At 55.7% G+C, this 15694-nt stretch overlaps 2 protein-coding genes across 6 annotated transcripts in view; both read left to right on the plus strand.

Annotated features, from left to right (window-relative positions):
- Positions 1 to 3659: 3659 nt before the first annotated feature.
- Positions 3660 to 7878, plus strand: LOC139601348 (Krueppel-like factor 15). Its single transcript, XM_071450322.1, has 2 exons — positions 3660 to 5765; positions 6914 to 7878. The coding sequence occupies exons 1-2, from the start codon at positions 4516 to 4518 to the stop codon at positions 7071 to 7073; spliced, it is 1410 nt and encodes a 469-aa protein (XP_071306423.1). The 5' UTR covers positions 3660 to 4515; the 3' UTR covers positions 7074 to 7878.
- A 7045-nt stretch (positions 7879 to 14923) lies between these two features.
- ELK4 (ETS transcription factor ELK4) overlaps positions 14924 to 15694 on the plus strand; it is a 31496-nt gene continuing 30725 nt past the window's right edge. For all 5 annotated transcript variants that reach the window (XR_011682895.1, XR_011682896.1, XR_011682897.1 and 2 more), the window contains exon 1: positions 14924 to 15055. The gene's annotated coding sequence lies outside the window, so the exon portion shown is untranslated. The remainder of the gene's footprint in view (positions 15056 to 15694) is intronic.

Genomic DNA, 15694 nt, shown 5'->3' on the forward strand with positions numbered 1-15694 from the left:
CACAGGGTCAGTGACACACGCAGCAGCACCCGGGTCACCCTTTCTGTGCACCTTCAGGTTGTTTTTCTCATTTTGTTTTGGTTTCTGTACATTTGAAGCCTCCCCCTGGCCCAGGTGTTTTTGTTCAGACCCAAAATCTCCCGGAGCAGAGGAACTCGGTGGGGCTCAGCCCAAAGCCACCCTCAGGGACCCCAAAGCCACGACAAGGACACACCTCACTCCTTGTCCCATCAGCAGCATCCCAGCGCTACAGCCCTGCCCAAAATCTGCACACCTGGATCCGCGTGGATCTAAAATCCCCACCATGGACCCACCTGGATTTAAATCCTGCTGCACACCTGGATCCACCTGGATTTAAATCCTGCTGCACACCTGGATCCACGTGGGTTCAAACCCCCCCCCCCTCACACCTGGATCCACTTGGGTTCAAAACCCCCCACACACCTGGATCCCCCTGGATTTAAAATCCCCACTTTGGATCCCCCTGGGTTCAAAACTCCCCACACCTGGATCCACGTGGGTTCAAACCCCCCCTCTCACCTGGATCCCCCCGGATTCCAGCGGCTCCCTCTCCCTGCAGGGTCTCTCCTCCTTTTCCCGGGGCGCTGGGGCTCCCTGGATCGCTCCCAGTGCCACGGAGCAGCGCGGGGAGCGGATGGCGGAGTGGGGGGGATCCCCTGCGGGAGCTGCTCCAGCGGGGACCGGCCCGGGCCCTCCCGGTGCCCATCTTGTGCCATCCCGGTGCCCATCCCGTGCCCCCTCCCGGCCCATCCTGGTGCCCCTCCCGAGCCTTCCCATGCCCCTCTCGGTCGCTCCTCCCGGGCCATCCCGGTGCCCCCTCCCGGTGCCCCTCCCGGTCCCTGCTCCCGTGCCAATGGCATCGGCGGCCGCGGCCGAGCCCTCGGCGGGGCGGGGCGGTCCCGGAGCCGCCCCCGGCGGAGCCGCGGGAGCCGCGGGCGGCGGAGCGGGGTAAGGGGCGCGGGGGGCGCGGGGGGCGCGGGGGCGCCGCTGCCAGCGCTGCTCGGGACACCGGGCAGGGCAGGGCGGTGTGACCGACAGCCCCGGGCTCGGAGCGCCCGGCTCCGGCAGCCCCGGGCTCGGAGCGCCCCGTTCCGGCAGCCCCGGGCTCGGAGCGCCCCGTTCCGGCAGCCCCGGGCTCGGAGTGCCCCGTTCCGGCAGCCCCGGGCTCGGAGTGCCCCGTTCCGGGAGCCCCGGGCTCGTTGTGCCCGGCTCCGGCAGCCCCGGGCTCGGAGCGCCCGGCTCCGGCAGCCCCGGGCTCGCAGTGCCCGCCGGGGCTGGGGGCTGCGGTGGAGCCGGAGCCCCGCTCGTCCTTGGGATCGCTTTACACCGAGGGATCGGCACCGGCCGGACCGCGGGGTTTGTCCCCAAAGGCTCGGCGAGCCCCGGTTCTGCTCGGTTCCCGGGGGTTCCCGGTGTTTGTTGGCGTTCCCAGCTCCCGCTGCTGGTGCCTGACCTTGGGCGAGTGCCGCTATCCGTGTGCCCGGGCTGCTCATGTGCTGCTCCCCTGCACAGCCCGGGGCTCTGGGGCTTGGAAAAACTGCGGGGACACAAACGCAAAGGGGGGCTCGGGAATGGTGCTGCCCTTGCAGCCAGGGATCGTTTCCTTGCGGTGGCTTTGGGGTGGGTGACAGCGCTGGTGGCATTTTGCAAAGTGGATTGACACGGCAGTGACACCTGTGCCAGGTACCTGTGGGCACGGAATGTGCCACCTTGGCCCACAGCGCTGCTCTGCCAGCTGGGACAACCTTGGAGGGATGGGGCAGGAGAACAACCTCAGGAGAACAGCCTGGACCTCCCTGGAGGGATGGGACAGGAGAACCTGGGCATTCCTGCTGGGATGGGACAGGAGAACCTGGGCATCCCTGGAGGGATGGGAGAGGAGAACCTGAGCATTCCTGCTGGGATGGGTCAGGAGAACCTGGGCATTCCTGGAGAGATGGGAGAGGAGAACCTGGGCATTCCTGGTGGGATGGGACAGGAGAACCTGGGCATCCCTGGAGGGATGGGACAGGAAAAGAACCTAGAGATGGGTCAGGAAAAGTGCCCCCAATGGGACAGGAAACCCAGGAGCAGAGCGTTCCAAGAACCTGCCCAGGGCTGCCCTGCTCAGACCTCCCCAGTCCTGACCCAGCAGCTCAACCTCTGCACCTTCCTGCCCTCTGGCCATGCTTCATTCCCGCTGTCAGCTCAGCACAGGGTTGTGCTCCCTAAGTTGAATTCAGCTGTCCTGGGGGCACGCTGGAGGGATGGAGATCCCCAAACTGCTCTGCAGGAGCTGCTTGGAAAATCAGCTTTTGGGATACTCTGGGAGAGGTAAACAGGAGCCTTTGGTAGCCAGAGTGGGGAGGCTTTCCCTGCAAAAAGAGGAGATGGAGAAGAAAAGACAAAAGATCCTAAAACTGGAGTGGAGCTGCCTGGAAGAAGTTGTTCAGAGCACAGATTTGGGCTGTGATGAAAATGCGAAGCCTGGAGGCTGAGACTGGCCTGAACACCTCCTTAGCTCCATGTGACAGTGACAGTCCCTGCTCACTGTGACTTGGTGCAGAGCTGTGCTGGACACACTGGGAGTGCCCCAGCTTCTTGTTCCTGGCAGGTTTGGCACCACGTGGGGGTATTTCCTAGGGAAAAGAGCATTTCTATGGCACCCAGAGGGCTCCAGAATTCCCTGTGGCAGCTCTCAGGACCCTGAGGAGCGCTGATAACAAGGACTGGCCCGACTGGTTTGCAGCTCCACAGAAACCTCATGGAAAAAGTTCTTGAGGGATTTGGACAAAGGTTTTCTTTCCCCTGGAAACTCCAAATCTGCATTAAATATGAACAGATCCCTGTGCCCTGGGTGCTCCAGAGCGGGACAGGGACAGTGTGTGGATGCTCTGGGGGTCCTTGGGTACCTCCCTCCAGCCCCTGAGCCCCAGCGGGGCCTGGGGGCTCTGTGACAGTCACCAGGGACCTCCTGAGTGCACACAGCTCCCACCTGGACATGCTGAGCTCTGTCTCAGATGTTTGCAAACGTGGGGTTTGTGTCCTCAGGAGCCCTGGGGAGGAAAGGAAAGGAAAGAGGAAAGGAAAAGGAAAAAATTGTGAGTGCAGCAGCCACGCCAAGGGCACCACCAGGAGGAGTCTGGGAACCCCTCCAGAGTGGCTTTAACAAGCAATTCTGGCTCTGTTCGGAGCGAGAATCAAAGAATTCCCTTTGTTTAGGCCCTGCTTTGCTGCAGCCAGGCTGAGGCGCTCTCCGAGCCGTGCCCGGGGCTGGCAGAGCTGCCTGGGCAGAGCTGGGGCACGCCTGGGCACCGCGGTGCCCGCGGGCACGGCTGAGCATCCCCAGCGCTCGGAGCTGCCTCGGGGTTCCCTGCGCAGGTGGGCAGCTCCGGCCCAGCCCCGTCCGTGTCAGGGCGTGCTCCTACCCACACCTGCAGCCTGGAGAAGCCTCAGCAGCCTCTCAATTAACAGCTCACAATTAACTCCTGGCTAATCAGGAGCCAGGCCCGGCGCAGAGCTGCCCTCTGGCGTGGGTGGCACAGGGAGGGGTGAAGGGTTTCTTTGTGTGCTTGCACCTCCAGAAACTCCCCAGAGAAGTTTGCTCCTGGGGGGACTCTGCCTCTTTGCTGGAGGAACTCGGTCAGACTCTTCAAAAACAAAGGCCCTGCCAGGTTCTGCTGTTTTCTTTTCGGTGCTCGGCCCGGATTTGTTGAAAGGTTGAGGTTTGCATGTTTGTTTTCTCCTTTGGAAATGTTAGGAAAATGAATCCACAAACACCAGAGGTTTATGTCCAAAAAGGAGACAGAGGAGTCCTTTTTTGGCTTTATTAGAATAAAGGGAGAGGCCATGGGGCATTGCCCTGGGGTCTCTTGAATTTTTGGAGGACACAGCCTCCTTTTTTCCCAATTTCCCAGCCACATTTCCCTTCTCTCTTTCCCCATTTCTGAGGTACTTGAGAGGTTCAGACTTTCCCAAAACACCTGATACCAGAGACTTCCCTCTAATGTATAACCCTCCCTTTTAATTTTTAATTCTTTATGGAATTTAGGGGTTTTTCCCCATTGGCTGAGGGGGTTCAGACCTCTCATTACCTGAGAGGTTCAGACTTCCCAAAACACCTGGTACCAAAGGCTTCCCTCTAATGTACAACCCCCTCTTTTCATTTTTAATTCTTACAGAATTTAGGGGTTTTTCCCTCCCCATTGCTTCTTTCATCTTTCTAATTGCATCTTTCAATGTCTAATTTAGTTTATCAGCAAACCTAAAGTTTATTTGTAAAATCAAATATGTTTTTCCATTCACCAATCAGTGGAATCCTTCCCAGTGTTTCTTTTATCTCTCTCAGCGCTGGTTTTTATCCACCAGCAGCCCCACAGCTCGTTTGGAAGGACAAACCTGCTGTTCCTCTCAGAAATAACCTCGGTGCTGTTCCCTTGCAGATGAACCAAGACTCGCCCAGCTGAGCTCTCCCAGCAGCTCCTGAGCCAAGAGCTGCGTGTGGGGAGGCACCAAATGGTCTCTGTGAGCTGCCAGGACCTGCTGCCCTCCCTGCCCAGCCCTTCCCCGCTCGAGAGCCTGGCCAGCGCCGGGCAGTGCAGGATGCCACCGTCCCTTCTGCCAGGACACGGCGGTGACAGGACACGGGGACGCCCAGAGGGGCCCCCCAAAGCCCAGCTCAGCGAGGCTCAGCTCAGGCTGCCGGACTTCAGCCCCTCGCAGGACTTCATCCCCACGCTGGAGGAGATCGAGGAGTTCCTCAGGGAGAAGGCAGAGCTCCCCCGGGGTGAGGCAGGAGAGCCTCACCCAGCGGGGTGGAACGGGGAGAGCAAAGCTGAGCTCGGCTCCGGGACACAGCCCATCCCCAGAGCACAGGAGGGAGGAGCAGGACATGTCCCAAACGCTGTGGGGACAGCTGGTGACCCTGTGGTGGCTGCTGGTGACCCTGTGGTGGCTGCTGGTGACCCTGTGGTGGCTCCTGGTGACCCTGTGGTGGCTCCTGGTGACCCTGTGATGGCTGCTGGTGACCCTGTGGTGGCTCCTGGTGACCAGGCACTGGCTCCTGGTGACCCTGTGGTGGCCTCTGATGACCATGTGGTAGCTCCTGGTGACCAGGCGGTGGCTGCTGGTAACTATGTGGTGGCTCCTGGTGACCCTGTGGTAGCTCCTGGTAACCAGGTCCTGGCCACTGGTGACCAGGTGGTGGCTGCTGGTGACCAGGTGGTTACTGGTGACCCTGTGGTGGCCACTGGCGACCAGGCACTGGCTCCTAGTGACCATGTGGTGGCCCCTGGTGACCCTGTGGTGGTTACTGGTGACCCTGTGGTGGCCACTGGTGACCCTGTGGTAGCTCCTGGTGACCAGGCTCTGGCTGCTGGCAGCATCCCCGTTGTCCTGCAGCTCCATCCTCTCCCCATGGACAGCATCGCCCACCCAGCACACCCTGGGGGTGTCAGTGTGGCCCAGCTGCTGATCAGCCTGCAGAGCCCAAACCTGCCCATCCTCCCTCAGCTGCAGCCCCCGGGCTCCATCCCGGAGCAGAAACACGTCAGGATCGCCCCTCTGCCGGCGGGGCCAGGGGACGTGCGGGGGGCAGAGGCTGCCCCCGGGGGCCAGCAGGGTCCCCGTGCCCCGCTCCGCCCGCACCGCTGCTCCCACCCCGGCTGCGGGAAGGTTTATTCCAAGAGCTCGCACCTGAGGGCTCATTTCCGCCGGCACACGGGCGAGAAACCCTACACGTGTGCCTGGCCCGACTGCGGCTGGAGGTGAGCGAGGGGCTCCGGGGGGTTCTGGTGCCTCCGAGTGCCACCGAGGGAACCCTGAACAGCAGGGAGGGGGCACTCCCCCGTGCCCCGGGGGTACAGAGGGCAGCCTAAAACGATATTTACCAGGAAATTAAAATATTTAAAAAGTTAAAAATTAAATCGATCAAATAAATTAATACATATATAAATAGATAGAAATGATATATAATATGTATATAAATATATAAATATATAATATATTAAAATTAAATAAAAAGATAAATATCTGAATATATATAAATTATAAATATCTAAAAATAAATTATGTATATAAATTATATATAAAAATATATATAATATATATTATATATATATGTATATACATAAATATATATTATATATATAAATATATGTATATAAATTATATATATAAATATATAATATATCAAAATAAATGACTATAAATATATGAAATTACATCAAGATTATAAATATCCAAAAATAAACGATGTATCTAAATATATAAATATATACTATATCAAAATAAATGACTATAAATAAATATATGAAATTATATCAAGATTATAAATATCCAAAAATAAACTATGTATATAAATATATAATATATCAAAATAAATGACTGTAAATAAATATATGAAATTATATCAAGATTGTAAATGTATAAAAATAAATTATGCATATAATATATAAAGATAAGTAATTAAAAATAAATATATGAAAAATATAGGAATTATTAATGTAGAAAAATAAATTACAAATAAATTTATATAAAAATAAATAAAGAAAATATATATGAATATATATAAATTATGAGTATATAAAAAGAAAATATAGATATATAATAAAAAATAGAAATAAATAAAATACATAGCAATATATAAGTACATGTAAATTATCAATATATAAAAATAAATTACATAGAAATATAAAATATGAATATAAAATATATAATAAATAAAATAAAGAAACAAAAAGAAACATAAATAAAGAAATGAAAAATTCAAAAATAAAAATATTAATACAGTACTACAAATTAATACAGCACTACAAATTAATACAGCACCCCTTTCCAACATAACACATCCAGTATTCCCTTTAATATTTGCAGAGAGCCAGTGATAGAATCCGCACTCTTCCCCCTCCTGCAGGTTCTCCCGCTCGGATGAGCTCTCCCGCCACCAGCGCTCCCACTCGGGGCTCAAGCCCTACCAGTGCTCGGCCTGCCACAAGAAGTTTGCCCGCAGTGACCACCTGGGCAAGCACCTGAGGATCCACCGGGGCCAGCCCTGCAGGGCCAGCACGTCCTGAGTGCCAGGCACCGCTTGTGTCCCATTGTCACCTGTCACAGGCGGCAGGGATCTGCTGCTCGCTGGGCAGGCCTCTTTAGCTCTTCCACAACCAATCCTCTGCTGTTAATGAGCCATTAATTATTAATTATCTTCTGTCCATGGCCACTGAGTGTCCCTGCATGGCTGATCCAATCCCATCATCCCATGGGGAGAAGCTCCGCCCAGGGGAGGAGCCAAGCATTCCTACCTGGGTACAATCTGAGCTTTGGGACAGCCCAGCAGCCTTTGCCCAGTGCATTGCCAGAGGAGCAGCTTCTGCTGCCCTGCATTGCCAGAGGGAGCCCAGGCCCATCTGCAGCAGCCCTGGAGCTGCAGAGGAAAACTCCCCCCTTGTGCAGGATCCCTGCTCCAGCAGAGCCACAGCTGGCACTGCAGGAGGGCTGAGCCCCCATGGGATGGGGCTGTGCCACCCCCTGACACACAGGGGACAGGGCCTGCTCTGACTCTGGCAGGGTTCTTTTGTTTTACTGCATTGTTTATTTTATTTTTATTTTCTTCTCTAATAAAGAACTGTTATTCCTGCTCCCACATCTTTGCCTGAGCCCCCCTTCATTTCAAATTTATAACAATTCGGAGGAAGGAGGTTTACATTTCCCATTTTAGGGAGGCTCCTGCCTTCCTGAGCAGAACCTGTCTGTTCAAACCAAGACACAGCAGGAGTTAATTCCTGCTGCTCCTCTCTGCCAGCCCAGGGTGGGCAAAGAGAGCAGAACCCGCTGCTGAGGAGGGGGAAAGGACTCCTGAGCAGACAGGAGACTTTGTTGTGCCTCCTTTCAAGGGTGATGATGTTCCCAAGTTGTTTCTGGCCCTGCTCTTTGAAATACCCATGATGGGAATCAGTGTGGATTTGGGGTGTGTGTAGGAATGTTGGGGTCACACTGTGAACCAGGAATTGGGTGTTTCAAAATCCCAGAATCCCAGAATGGTTTGGGTTGGGAGGGATCCTAGAGCTCATCCCACGGGCAGGGACACCTCTCACTATCCCAAGGTGCTCCTTGGACACTTCCAGGGATCCAGGGGCAGCCAGGGATTCTCCGGGGATTCCATCCCAGCCCCTCATCATCCTCACAGCCAGGAATCCCTTCCCAAATCCCGTCTCTCCCTGCTCTGGCAGTGGGAACCATCCCTGGGTGCTGTTCCTCCATCCCTGATGGAACGGGGATGGATGGGTGTCACAGACACATTTTATGGAAAATCCTTTCCTTAGGATCTTTCCTCCTGAGAAGCTGAGAGGCCTCAGGAACAAAATGTAACCAATGGTTATCTGCTGCTGTGGGATGCAACAGGTGCATCTGGGATTGGTCTCATGGGGTTGTTTCCAATTAATGGCCAATCACAGCCCAGCTGGCTCAGACTCTCTGGTCAGTCACAAGATTTTATTATCATTCCTTTCCTTTCAAGCCTTCTGATGAAATCCTTTCTTCCATTATTTTAGTATAGTTTTAATATATCATTTACTTTTAATATAATATATATCATAAAACAATAAATCAGCCTTCTGAAACGTGGAGTCAAGATTCTCATCTCTTCCCTCGTCCTGGGACCCCTGTGAACACCACCACAGAAGGGGGTCTGAGCTGTGAGGGCTGCAGCAGATATCGACACTTTCCAGCCTGGTTGTTTTGTCCCTAAATCTGCTTTTTTTTTGTGCTAGTGGTTTCCCACTTGGCTGGCCCTGACCACCGTGGGTGCTTGACAAGGTGAGAGGGACAGCAGATGGATTTTGTGGAGCCTCAAAGCCACCAGGAGAACAGCAAGCAGCACCAGCCAAGCCCTTGCCACCCCGAAGGACATTTCCAAGGGGACACACGGACGGGTGAGGAGCTGGGAGCTCCTGCCAGGGGAGCAGGGCAGCTCCAGGCTGCTGACGTCCTCCTCCTGTTTGCCTTGGGGTTAATTAAAGTCCAGCTCCGGCTGCGGTGCCAACTCCCCGAGCTTCTGCAAACATCTGGGAGGGAAGGAGGCGCTTGCACAAACACAGCTCAGCGTCAGGAGCTGCGGCAGGGCCCGGTGCCCTTTCCACGTGGCTGTGCCAGCCCGGCTCAGGCTGGTTTCTGGTGCCTGCAGGCTCTGGGCCGGGCTGGGCTCGTGCCCTCCTGCTGATGCCCCGATGTCCTGGCAGGGCACAGCTCCACGTGCTGCCCTTGAGCTGCTCTGGGGAGGGGAGTTGGGTTGTGCCCAAAGCGCGGCGGGGAAATCAGCTCAGCTCTTCTCGATGCCCTGTGGAGGGCAGGGTGGGACAGCAGAGGCTGCACAGGTTGGGAGAGCAGAGGTTGGAGAGGTGTGCCCAGCTGTGCCAGCTGTGCCAGCTGTGCCAGGTGCCAGGAGGAGCACAGCCCAGCTGGGGGTGATGCTGCAGGACCAGCAGCCAGTTCTGCCTGAGCCTGTTTGGGGCTGCCTGCTGTTCCAGAGGCTTTGCCTGCCTCAGGTTGCTCCGTGCCCCTTCTGCCTTGAGGCTCTGTGCCTGGCCTGGGTGCCAGCCTGGCTCAGTTCTCTGTGTGCCCCCTTTGTTGTGGGGCTCTGTGCCCAGCCTGGCTCAGCTCCCTGTGCCCCCTTTGCTATGGGGCTCTGTGCACAGCCTGGCTCAGCCCACGTGCCCAGCCTGGCTCAGCTCCCTGTGCCCCCCTTGCCATGGGGCTCTGTGCCCAGCCTGTGTGCCAGTCTGGCTCAGTTCTCTCCATGCCCCCTTTGCCATGGGGCTGTGCCCAGCCTGGCTCAGCTCTCCATGCCCCCTTTGCTGTGGGGCTCTGTGCCCAGCCTGGCTCAGTTCTCTGTGCCCCCTTTGCCGTGGGGCTCCGTGCCCAGCCTGGCTCAGTTCTCTCCATGCCCCCTTTGCCGTGGGGCTCCGTGCCCAGCCTGGCTCAGTTTGCTCTGTGCCCAGGCCCCGTGCCAGCCTGACTCACGCCCGTCTCGTGCTTTTATCTGCCCCCTTTGCTGCTCTGCCTGGCTCCAGACGCTCTCCCAGCTCCTCCCGGACCTGCCCCATCCTGCCTCGCTCCGCTCCCCGCCGCAGGCACTGCGGGGCTGGCAGAGCTCCCAGCTTCGGGGGTGAGAAGGTTTGGGGTTCATCCTCAATCCAAGGCCCTTCTCTGTTGTATTTGCAGGGATCCCCGTGGCAGGCAGGAAGGGGGAATGGGAAGAGTGGGAATGGCACGAGGGGAATGGGAGGGAGTGGGAATGGAATGGCAGGAGTAGGAATGGGAAGAGTGGGAATAGCAGGAGGAGAATGGCAGGAGTGGGCATGGGAAGGAGTGGGGATGGAAGGACCAGGAATGGGAGGGAGTTGGAATGGCAGGAGGAGAATGGCAGGACTGGAATGGCAGGGGCGGGATGGCAGGATCAGGAATGGGAAGAGTGGGGATAGGAGGAGAGGAATGGCAGGAGGGGAATGGGAAGGAGTGGGAATGGGAAGGAGTAGGAATGGGAAAGAGGGGGAATGGAATGGCAGGAGTGGGAATGGGAGAACTGGGAATAGCAGGAGTGGAATAGGAAGGAGTGGGAATGGCAGGAGCAGGAATAGCGGGAGTAGGAGCAGGATGGCAGAATTTGGGATGGCAGGACTGGGATGGCAGGAAGGGAATGGCAGGAGCAGGAATGGCAGGAAGGGATGGCAGGAGTGGGAATGGCAGGAGGGGATAGCAGGAGTGGGAATGGCAGGAAGGGAATGGCAAGATCTGGGATGGCAGGAGTGGGAATGGCAGGAGGGGATGGCAGGGGTGATGGCAGGAGCAGGAATGGCAGGAGTTGGGGTGGCCGGATTTGCGGTGGCAGGAGCAGGATGGCAGGAGGGGATGGCAGGAGTTGGGATGGCAGGGGGTGATGGCAGGAGCAGGAATGGCAGGATTTGCGGTGGCAGGAGCAGGATGGCAGGAGTTGGGATGGCAGGGGTGATGGCAGAATTTGGGATGGCAGGATTTGGGATGGCAGGGGTGATGGCAGGGGGTGATGGCAGGATTTGGGATGGCAGGAGGGGATGGCAGGAGCTGGCGTGGCCGGATTTGCTGTGGCAGGAGCGGCTGCCCGGCGCTGCAGCCAGGGCTGCCAGGTTGCTAAGCAGAGCTTTTGAAGAACTGCAGGCAGGCAGCCGGAGCTGGAGCGGGGCAGGACGTGGGAGAGCACAAAGAGGAGCTCAGGCGCTGTTGCTAAATTTGCAGCTGGGGCTGTGGGGAAAGCAGGAGCAGCAGAGCCCTCCCTGCCTCCCTCCCTCCCTGCAGCACGAGTGACAGCAGTGACATCCCTGGGCTGCCCACGTGGAGCTCGTGCTGGCTGCTCATCCTGCAGCATGAGCCAAGGGCCACTGCAAATCCTGCTTTAAAACCCCTTTGGAAATACTAAGGTGGATCACAGCATTAGGGGTCTTTATTTCTTTTTTTTTTTTTTCCCTAATAAAGTCAGAACTGGATTTTCATTAATGATTAAACCTCCCTTCCAGGTTTCGTTTTTACTGGGGGGAAATGCAGTTCTTGGATGAGTTTCTGCTGCTCACAGTGGTTCAGCAGCAGAATTTCGCTTGAGAGGCGGGGAGAAAATAGGAGTTTTTGAAAATTTGAGTTTTCCTAGAGGAGCAGGGAAAGGCCTTTGTGGGAATGGGACCTGAAAATCAGAGAGGGACAATTGAGAGGGTCACTCAGAGAGGGACAATTGAGAGCTCCTCCAGCCACCAGCTGGGCCAGCTCCCGGTGGAAATCTGCTGTTAATGGGCCATTAATTATTAATTATCTTCTGTCCATGGCCAGTGAGTGTCCCTGCATGGCTGATCCAATCCCATCATCCCATGGGGAGATGCTCCGCCCAGGGGAGGAGCCAAGCATTCCTACCTGGGTACAATCTGAGCTTTGGGACAGCCCAGCAGCCTTTGCCCAGTGCATTGCCAGAGGAGCAGCTTCTGCTGCCCTGCATGGCCAGAGGGAGCCCAGGCCCATCTGCAGCAGCCCTGGAGCTGCAGAGGAAAACTCCCCCCTTGTGCAGGATCCCTGCTCCAGCAGAGCCACAGCTGGCACTGCAGGAGGGCTGAGCCCCCATGGGATGGGGCTGTGCCACCCCCTGACACACAGGGGACAGGGCCTGCTCTGACTCTGACAGGGTTCTTTTGTTTTACTGCATTGATTATTTTATTTTTATTTTCTTCCCTAGTAAAGAACTGTCATTCCTGCTCCCATCTCTTTGCCTGAGAGCCTTTTAATTTCAAATTTATAACAAATAGGAGAGAAGGCTTTTACGTTTTCCATTTCAGGGGAGGCTCCTGCCTTCCTGAGCAGAACCTGGCTGTTCAAACCAAGACACAGCTCCACGTGCTGGAGCGGGGCCCTGGCGGGCTGGGATCAGCTGCTGCAGAATGTTCTGGCTTCTCCCTGTGCTTCCCATTCCCTCCTGGCCCCCTCTCCAGCCAAGAGCCGCGCGGGGAGGGTTGGGATGAGTTTTGGAATTCTCTGCTTTCCCCTGCCTGGGCTGTCCTGGGTTTTCCTAGAACTGGGGGTTCTGTATCCCGTCACGACTCTGTCCTTGCCTCGGAAATTGCAAAATCCATTTTCCAAGTGCTGCCACCTGATTAACATTCACCAGAAATCCCCAATTAAATATGTTTATTTTCCCTTTTCTGCTGCCTCTTCCCCGTTAAAATGGGAGCTGTTTACACGGGAGCCACTTTCCCAAAATCTCTTTGCACGTGAGCTTTTTGTCTTTTTTTTTCCTGCCTCGTTCCCTGCTTGATTTTTATTCCATCCCTTTTGTCTGTCCTATATTTTTTCCCCTGGCTGATGCTGTCTAAGATAGGAACAAGCCCACGTTGAATTGCAAACACCCGGCAGTGGGAGCAGAACAAAATGGGAGTTGCACGAAGTAGGAAATTTCTTATCCCCCTAAAATTAAAAAAAGGTTGATTGTCACTGCAGCCACCCCCGTGATGCAGCTTTAGGAGCAGCTTGGGGTTGATTTTTGGGTGCTGCCCCTCTCTGTGCTGCTTTTTTTTTAGGGGGTTCAGTCCTGCATTTTTTCCCTGAGCGCCAAAATTTTAGGGGGTGCTGGTGGGGAGTGGAGACAAATCCAGGGGAGGATGTGGAGTGGTGGAGATTTTTCCCAAAGGAGATTTTTCCATCCCCACGGGAGCTCCTGGAGGAACCAGCTGGATTTGGGAGCGAGCTGAGCACAGCCAGGTGCTGGAGCTGTCCCAAAAAAAATGGGATTGAGCTGGAGATGCTGGCAAAGCTCCCACCTGTGACTCGACAGGAAGAGCCTGGGAGGGTTTTGCTTCATTTCCCTCTTTGTTCTGGGGTTTGCTGGGGGAAAAGGGACTCCAGGATAAAGAGGGGTGGGCACGGGGAAAAGCCTGGGGGGGTTCCTGGCTCGGGCATTCCCCAGGGAAAAGCAGCTCTGATAATGTGGAAAACCTGCCGGATGTTTTCCACAGGGAAAAAAGAAAAGGGAAAATGTCCAGGCTTTCACTTCTGAGGGGTTTAATTATTTTGAAAGCTGAGAAAGCTGATTCTGGAGGAATTTTTGTTTCTTTTCCTCCTTTCTTTCTCCTCCCTGCCTGGTCCCTTTTGGGTTTGTCTTTTATATATATATATATATATTTTTTTTTTTTTTTTTTGTTATTTTTGGGGTTTTTTTGTTTGGGTTTTTTTGTTTGGGGGGGGGTTGGATTTTGATTGGGTTTTTTTTTAAAGTGGAGCTGGGAAAAACACAAAAAACTTTTAACTCTGCTGCGTTTTAAAAGAAAATTAACTTCTGTAAATGAATAACTAATGGGTCAGCCTGGCTGAAAACTTCCTCTCTCCCTGTGACAATGTGCTCTGGGGGGAAATCCCTGTCCTTCATCAAATCCTAAATTCTCCGGCTTTCCTTGCTTTTATCTCCTTCCTGCTTTTCTTGTGCAGAAAGTTCTGATAAAGGAGAGTTGGAGAGGAGCTTTGGACGAGGGTCTGGAGTGCCAGGACGCAGGGAACAGCTTCCCAAGTGGCAGAGGATGGGATTTTGAGAAGGAATTCCTGGCTGGGATGGAATTCCCAGAGAATCCGTGGCTGCCCCTGGATCCCTGGAGCAGCCTGGGGTGGTGGAAGGTGCTGGGGTGGCACTGGGGGGTCTTTGGGGACCCCAAACCGTTCCAGGAGCAGCTGAAATGAGCTCCAGCATCAACAGCTCTCCTGAGGCCTTGGGAAGGCTGAGCTGGAACAGAGACTGGGCAGAGCTAAAGGATAAAACAGGGATTTAATGAGAGGCCTCAATGGATCCACCTTGGGCAGCACAACCCAAAATGGTCACAACATGAGCCCAAGATGGACCCAAATGGTCACAAAATGAACCCAACGTGAACCCAAATGGTCACAAGATGAACCCAAATGGTCACAAAATGTCGGGACCATTCGGGTCCGGTTCGGGGCCATTCGGGACCATTCGGGGCTGGTTTGGAGCCGTTTTGGGGCCATTCGGGACCGGTTCCGGAGCCATTCGGGGCTGGTTCGGGGTCGGTTCGGGGCCATTCGGGGCCCTTTGGGGCTGGTTCGGAGCCGATTCGAGGCCGGTTCGAGGCCATTCCGGCCCGGTTCGAGGCCGGTTCGGGGCCGGGCCCGCGCACATGGCCCAGTCCGGGCACCGGGACCGCGCGTCCCGCCCGCGCCCCAGGCCCCGCCCCTAACCCCGCCCCTCGCCCTCAGCGCGCCCTCCCATTGGCCCGCACCCTCCCGTTGCCGCGCTCCGATTGGCCGCCTCCCGCGAGCTCCGCGGGCCCGTGGGCGGAAGCGGCGCTACGGCGGCCGCGGAGGGTCCGTCCCGCGCGCGCGCCCCCGGCCGTGTGGAAGGCGGCCGCCCCGCGCTGCCCGCCCGGCTCCGCCCGCCCGCCCGGGATGCGGCCCCGGCGGCCGCGCCGGGCATGAGGGACGGCGGGGGGGCCGCGCCCAGCACCGGCACCCGACGGCACCCGGGCACCGGCGGGGCTCCTCCTCGGTGAGCGGGGGCGGAGAGCTCGGGGGGAGCGGCGGGCCGGGCTGCGGGGTGCGGGCGGTGCCGCCGGCGCTGCCCCTCGGGACCCGCACCGGGCACGGAGAGCGGCCGGGACAGGGCTGGGCTGGGGGGAGCCGGGGCTGGGCTTGGATCCCGGCTGCAGCGGCTTCGTTCCGTCCTGGCGGTGCTTGGTGGCATCCGGGAGGGTTTTGGGTGTAGGAATCGGATTTTTGGGGGCCAGGGGTTGTTTCGAGTCAGAGTTTGGTTGGTGGGATCCTGGAGATTTTTGGGTGCAGGAATTGGTTTTTGGGGTCCAGGGGAGTTAGAGGTTGGGTAATGAGATCCTGGAGATTTAAGGATCCAGAGGTTGGTTCGGGGGATCCAGGAGTTTTTTGGCTGCAGGAATTGGGTTTTTTTCGGGTCCAGGGGTTGTTTGGAGTCAAAGGTTGGTTGGTAGAATCCTCGAGATTTTGAGATCCGGGAGATTTTTGGGTCCAGGAATTGGCTTTTTGGGTCTAGAGGTTGTTTTGAGTCAGAGGTCGGGTGGTGGGATCCAGGAGGGTTTTGGATCCTGGAGATTTTTGGGTCCAGGAATTGTTTTTTTGGGTCCAAGGGGTTGTTTAGAGTCAGAATTTGGGTGAT

This window comes from Agelaius tricolor, unplaced genomic scaffold, assembly GCF_023055355.1.
Source record: "Agelaius tricolor isolate 1412-34295 unplaced genomic scaffold, bAgeTri1.0.p SCAF_30, whole genome shotgun sequence".
NCBI lineage: Eukaryota > Metazoa > Chordata > Aves > Passeriformes > Icteridae > Agelaius > Agelaius tricolor.

Excerpts from the sequence above, each read along its gene's own strand:
- LOC139601348 (XM_071450322.1), top strand. The coding sequence starts at position 4,516 with ATGGTCTCTGTGAGCTGCCAGGACCTGCTGCCCTCCCTGCCCAGCCCT. Across the intron at positions 5,766-6,913 it reads TGGCCCGACTGCGGCTGGAG|GTTCTCCCGCTCGGATGAGC; the intron begins GTGAGCGAGGGG and ends CCCCTCCTGCAG.